Below are 7125 nucleotides of genomic sequence, written 5' to 3'. Positions count from 1 at the left end.
TTAGGAAGAAAATTACAATCTGGATACAAATAAGATACACAATCTTTATTTTAGTCTGTATATTTTTTCTAAAAATTAAATTTAACATTTATTCTTAATATTTTATTTTAATATTTTATTACTATTTAACATTTATTTCTAAGAATATTTCTTTCATTGTACGCAGGTCTTACATTTTCTATTAAAGTTTTCCCTCAGTCACTCCTATCATTCTGGATGTTTTCCATTCTCTTTTCCTCTCCCTCCTCCCCACGCAGTCCGCCTACAAGTTTCATTATTTTTTATTATAACCTCAGATTTTGTATGTAACTTTTTAGATTGCCCATTGGGCATTTGTCCTTTTAACCTTTCTCAATTACCGCACTGAGGTCACGTTTGACGTCAGCGACTGGACGATATATTCGCACTTTGGGAAGAGATACATGACCTATCCGAAACGAGAACGAAATATCATCCCCTTTGCTGGTTACCGCTCTTTTTCCCGAGTCTATTTACAACCTCGGCGAGTGTAATTAGTGAGCAAAATCACATCTCCCGTTATGAGAAGAATCTGTTTTCTTTTTTTCTTCTCCCCCTTCTTTCCTTTTCGAGAACGGCAGGGTCGCGCGGTTGCATATCGCGGGCGTGTTGGCCGCACGTGACGTAACACACAGCACATTACCCGGCAGCCTCGGCCGCGCGCTCGTTTGCTCGGCCGTAGAGAGGAAAGCAGGCAAGCGGGACGCGAGAATGCACCTGGCTGGCGCGGCGCGGCGTGTCCTGGCCCGGTACACAAGAGAGTGACCTGCCAACCTGCGCGCTCTCACTCGCTCGCTCGCTCGCTCATTCGTTCGTTCTCGCGCTCTCTCTCTCTCTCTCTCTCTCTCTCTCTCTCGCTCGCTCGCTCAAGCGTTCGACGGAACGACCGACGGAGCGGCCGGCCTGCGTTCACCTGCGCGCAAGGTTGCTGCGGGAGAAGCATAGCGGCGGCGGCGGCGCGCGGTTCTTCTGAGTTCTTCGCGTGAACCGACCACGAGCGAGAACGCGACGAAGCGCTCCGGCGTGGACGCGTCGCGATCGGCGCACGTTGCGACGAGTGAGCGAGCGAGCGAGTAAGCGAGTGAGTGAGTGCGTGCGTGCGTGTGTGCGTGCGTGCGTTCGCTGTCCGGTCAACTACGTTATTCTCCACGTTCAGCATTATCGTCAATATATGCGGTGATCACAGATCAAAGAACGAACGAGCGAACGAACGAAGAACGAACGAGCGAGCAGGCGGGCGGCCGAGCGATCTGACACACAACAGGTAGCGTACCGTGCATTCCGTCTTCGAACTTTGCGCGCAAGCGCGCGCTCTCGGAGTTCGACTCGCTTAGACTCTCCGGCGGAATCGAAAGTGACTCTCTCGACGCGTGCGGTCATTTCGGAGCTTTTGACTTCTTGACGGAAGCGGGAGAACGAGCGTTACCAGTTTGACCTCGCATCGTGCCGCATTGTACCGTGGCATCGATGGTCCGTCGGACGCGCACCAGGATATCGAAAGCAACGTCTGTGCGTTGTGTTTGCATATTATACATTTGCATTTTATAGGCTAGTAATATTTAGAAGCGAATTGTACTGGAGCGGCTTCGGATCCGTCGAGGTGATGTTCTCACGTCCAACACGTCCGGACATGGTAACAGTCTTCCGATTCTCGACCTCGCATCTCGCTATGGCGTGAACTCCGGATTTCTTCTTCTTTTTGAACTTTTTCAATAGAGGGTTGACTAGATCTAAATCCCTTACGTTCTGAGAAACCTATTTAGTTGAAATCAATTAATTCTTTGTTCGGAAATAGGCGAACAAATTCTTGGTTAATGCAATTTATATTTGGTTATTATAACATTTTATTTGTTTTTGATAAACATTGACATTTAATAAAGTTGTTTGTCAGAAACAAGTAAAATGTTACAATAAATGTTTTGCTTCAATTAAATTATTTTGTTGCATTGATCAAGAATTTGTTCGCCCATGTCCAAACAAGAAATTAATTGATTCAAATGGGTTTCTCAGAGTATAATCGGAGGCTTGTGACCGTTTTCACTAATGTAGATTAATTTTAATCTTGGTTCAATTTATTTTTTATCTTTTTTCAATTCTACACCGAAAAAAAGTTGCTGTTTAAAAAAAAATTGTTGCTTTAAAAAAAATTAGCTGCGTTCAGCAGAGAAAACTAATCAATTAGCGCTTATAGTGATTCTTTTATATGATTAGTTCTTACGTTTAGATTCAGCGAAGAACTAAAGGCAAGAATCATATTTAAAAAAATCACTAAGCGCTAACTGATTAGTTTTCTGCTGAAAACGCAACCATTAGTTGATTCAACTAAATGCAGCGGTCAGAGGCTGTCAAGCAAATTATTTATCAATTCAAACAAATAACATGTTTTAAATTACAAGATCTTATTAACATAAATATTTGAACTTAAATAAATCACTACAAACTAAATGCATTTAGTCAAATCAACAACTTTTTTTTCAATGTAATAATTAGAAAAAGATAAAGAAAATTGAATCGAGATTAAAGTCAATCTTACATTGAAATCGGGCCTAAGAGTAATATTTCACTTTTTAAAGTGAAATTCACTCTAAGTTTTAAAGATTAGATACGAATGCGGACGTGAGTCTGCGAGCAATATTCTGTGAGGGTGGGATGAAAAAAGGATTTAAGGTGCTGAAAATTTGCGATGTCTCGCTAGGACCCACTCAAAATCACAAATATATCTGCGTAATTTGAATAAAATATTAAAATTACGTCTACATTTTAATGAAATAATATGAAACAAACGATATTTAGTGTGCAAAAAGAATGAAATAAAAAAAAATTGATTTCTTTATTTCTTGTGAAAATTCGATATTTTGCGATTTTAATGTTAAATATTTTCTAGAATAATTGATGACCTATTATTTTTTTGTGATCATTACAATCATAATTTTTTTAACAATTACTTCTCGTTTTTTAGAGAAATTTATGGTAATGTTTGTATGCAGTTAGTCAAAGAAGTGTCTTCGACTCTTATTTGACACTATACGGAGAGAATTTTTCTTAAAATTTATCCTTAAAATATGATAGTTGTAGTACAATGCAATATATAAAAAATGTTTACCATGCACTTCAGTAAAATTAATCAAACTTATTTTATATTTTATTGTAGCTTTATTAATGAATGAGAGAAATTTACACAAAATTCTTCGAAATATAATATTGTCACACGATTATCATATTTTCAGAGTAAACTTTAAGAAAAAATTTTTTCTGTATAAGTTATACGTTATTTTCAACATTTTTTTTCTTTCATTGAATCTACCTTAGAATTTTGTCAACTACATTACATTAAAAAAAATTTTTACGCAGAAAAATATCATTTTAATACTAAGAAAAATAATAACTCAATTTATTTCTTTTTTTTTTAAGTAATAGTTATCTTTAACAAAGAATATTTTTTCGATAATAATCTTAAAATATGCTTATTACAAAATTTTAGAAAAACATTATTATACATGCTTAAAACAAGAATTTATTTTCTTTTGAAGATTATAAAATTGATTGAAGAAAACGATCTTTTCATAATAAGCAATTCAAATTTTTTTGTTTTAATTTAATAAACTTTATTAAAGTATTAAATTTATTAGAATTCAGAAGGTATTTTGAATAAATTTAATGCTTGTGATGAACTTATGATAAATTTGCGGATATGTGAACTTTTGGAATATTTAAAATAAATAATTATTATAGAGAAAAAGTTCATGGCGTTTTTTAATGCCATCTAATGGGAAAAACGCCACGAACTTTTTCCCACACCTAATATTAGAGGAAAGCTCTCTATATAATAAACACTATCTATTGGTTCCATCATGAATTTATTGTTTTTGGATTGAAAACTATTTAATAGAAACTTTATTATTAAATCTTTATTATTAAAACTTTATTATTAAGTGCCTGTAGTCATTGTAAGACAAGAATTTGGATGTCTTCAAGTTTCATTGAGATGAGCTTTATTATTTAATAGATAAATATTTGGCAATAAATGTTTCATGTAGTGATAGAGTAAAGTCGTACTAATAGAAAAATACGGGATCTGTTGAATTGTTTGATTACAGAAGTTAGATTTGATGATCGTAAAACCATAAGGTGAAAATCGTAATATGAGATACTCAGGGTATTTCTAATATGAAATAACCTATGCTCCTATGTTATAATGAAAATTATTGCTAAAATATAATTGTTATTGTACAATATTAAAAAAGATAACCGAAATGGACGTCGAATGCCTATTTCGGTGATGCTTGATTTCAACTACTTGAAGGCGAGTTCTGGATATAATCTGGATATAATCGCATGCCTATTTTTTGCGCACGCTGACTGTGTTTGTTTATATATTTTAGAAACATTAAATAAAGTTTTTTAATTGCAATACTGGTATATTTTGCGTTTTACTACTCGATTTTTTGGGTATTTCATATTAGAGAACAATTTTTTGATTGCGATTTGCTCACTTTTTACATTTCTTTAATTAAAAAAAAATGGAATTTGAATTAAATTTTATATAACGTTATCTTAAAGCTTATTAAATTCCCTTCAAAATGACTTATTATTTTTTAAAATTCTGCCTATAGACTTCTAGCATTTATTCAAAATGTATTCGGTATCTTATAATAGGGGCTTTTTCTCTATTTGTGTATTTTTCTGTGTATATGTGGGAACTCGATTTACTGTAGAATTACTTTAAAGAACGGGCGTTGTTGTTGAGATGCGCTCAGTATACCTTTAATTCACGCGCTGACCTTTCGATTGGGGGCACGACCGCTGCCCGCATTTTTATACGAGAGTCTGCTTTTTCTTCCCTCTTGTCTTCGAGTCTTTTGTATCGAGTCGCGCATAATCAACCGCGACTTATCAACGTTTGCGACGTGCTCACCCTTATCAGTGTTGCATGACCGAATCGATTTGAAGAACGAAATCATCGTGGGATGTTCACGGTTGACGGTCGAATATCGGTAATGATTGCGCGACGCTCGTGCGAAAATACAATTAATGTCTTGATAATGATGATGTTTTTCAAGGTGGAATAAGTTTTCCTTAGAGAATCATGGATATCTCGTGAATCCCGCGTCTTTTAAAAATTTGAAGATCATACGGAAAGAATGATTTTGAAATATTTACAAATTTAAAGAAACGCAAATATGAAAATAATGTTAAATCATCAAAATAATTATACATTGAGAAAAATTTCCGATTGAAAATGGAAGAAAAATTTTGATCAATTAAAATTCTGGTAATCTTAATTAGAATCATAACAGATTCAAATCAGAAAATTCTGATTCGTCCGTTTTCAACCAAAATTCCAATTAATACAATTATTTTCAGTGTATAGGAAATTCAAATAATATTGCAAAAGTTTTGATACTTTTTAGCAATTAGCTTGAAGGTCCTACATAATTATTTTATTTTTCTGATTCCTTGATAAATATTGAAGAAGCCATTCCAAATCGAGGTCACTTATTGTATGTATAATACTTTGTAATTATTGCGAATATACATAATAATTCACACGCCGTTAATTGCTTACAGGTAATTGCTCTTACAGGCTTTTATTCTATCTTTTACTTTATAATTATTTTAGTCCAACAAAGTTATTTTTAGATCTGGCAAAATTTTAGATACTTCACAAAAATTCTTTCTGATCTATCGATATCACAAGCGATAATGAGATGATCTGAAAATATATTTTGAAATTCATAAAATGCGAGTAAGTAAAAATGTATATCTGGGACATTTTGATAAGTAAATAGTGACTGATATAACGCAGAATAAATATTGATACTTTATATATATATGAATCATATGATTTTAATCATATATCTTTTGATGACAGATTTATTTATAATTATAAATACGAGATACTCGTATCACAAATGTCTGTCCAAAATTACTTGCGTATTTACAGATTAATTTAATTTATGTGATAAATTTATTTATACTTCATATAAATGCACAAGAGATTAGATTTACATAGAAATAACGACTTTTACTGAAGTATTTAAAAATTAAGCTAGTTACGTATCTAAAAATTATTACGTTGAACTATCAAAATAATTATATAGGACGCATGATAATGATGCAAAGGTTTTCACATTCTAACAACCAGTTTGAACGTTCAATATAATTATTTCAATGATTCAACATAATTCTTTTCAGATTTTTATTTAATTAAATTCTTAGATACTTTAAAAAAATTGTTCCTTCCGTGTAGAATTATCCCCACTAGTACATGTTGGTTTTATATACATTTCTTAAACGTTTATAGAACATTAGATACGTTTAGAAAACGTTATATAAAACATATGTAAATAGATGTTACTCGGATAAATTAAGTAATTGAGAAAAGCAATTTGCGTGAGAAAGAAACGCGTATATATGCATGATGTCTGGAGACCTTCATTTTACATATCGAATCGAAGTAAAATCGTCTATAAATCGCATAGAAATCGGAGCGGCGAAGATCGTGCGCGGATGTGTGAAAATGGACCACTCGCTTCTACATGACAGTAGCGGTCGACGGCGCGGCGCGACGGCGGTGCAGCGTAGCGCGACGTAGCTGAGCATCGGCATGCACCTCTATCTACCTAACCGCGTAGCAACCTACGAACCGAGGAACTCGGGACCATCTCTTTCACCTCTCAAAACGGCGCCGTAGGGGGGTCGGCAAGAGATCGAGTGGCGGGCCCGGGGGCGAGGATGAGGAGTTTCTCTCCGGCAGGTGGGGGACGGACCGGCAAATGCTCCAGTTTACATTTTTATCCCGCGCCCCTGCGCTTAGCTCTTCGAACACTTCAGATTCGCGCAATCCGTCTCTCCTCTCGCCTCGCGGCGGGATGCAACCGCGAGAAGAGCGAGGGATTGGTATCTTCGATTGTCGAAGACGATGTACTTTCCCGCGAGCGACAACGCGATGACTGACAGCGTTGGCCGTGTAAATTATTATCACGTACCTATCTCGTTTAAAATTTATTTGAATGGCAAATCAGAATTAAATGTTTTGCAGAATTCCATTCTTAGTTCGCTTGCTCTTGCATTCCGTCTTATTCTAAAACGGTCCCTGCACTGCAA

The 7125-nt window shown here is 35.1% G+C and overlaps 1 protein-coding gene across 9 annotated transcripts in view; it reads left to right on the top strand.

Moving 5' to 3' along the window:
- Positions 1-7125, top strand: part of LOC108686995 (orphan steroid hormone receptor 2-like) — a 26774-nt gene that overhangs the window by 12780 nt on the left and 6869 nt on the right. The window contains exon 1 of one of the 9 annotated variants that reach the window (XM_018192550.1): positions 1217-1282. The exons of 6 other annotated variants lie outside the window; for them this stretch is intronic. Coding sequence is in view for 1 of the 3 variants with exons in the window: in XM_018192544.1 (XP_018048033.1) it covers positions 1622-1651 (30 nt within the window). In the remaining 2 variants the exon portion in view is untranslated. Of the gene's footprint in view, positions 1-1216; positions 1283-1507; positions 1528-1595; positions 1652-7125 lie in introns of those variants that run through there. 2 more of the 9 variants (XM_018192548.1, XM_018192544.1) reach the window with 2 other exon arrangements.

The sequence above is a fragment of the Atta colombica genome, unplaced genomic scaffold (genome assembly GCF_001594045.1).
Source record: "Atta colombica isolate Treedump-2 unplaced genomic scaffold, Acol1.0 scaffold198, whole genome shotgun sequence".
NCBI lineage: Eukaryota > Metazoa > Arthropoda > Insecta > Hymenoptera > Formicidae > Atta > Atta colombica.
Note: the sequence above shows the minus strand (reverse complement) of the source record. Positions and strands in the feature narration are given on the sequence as shown.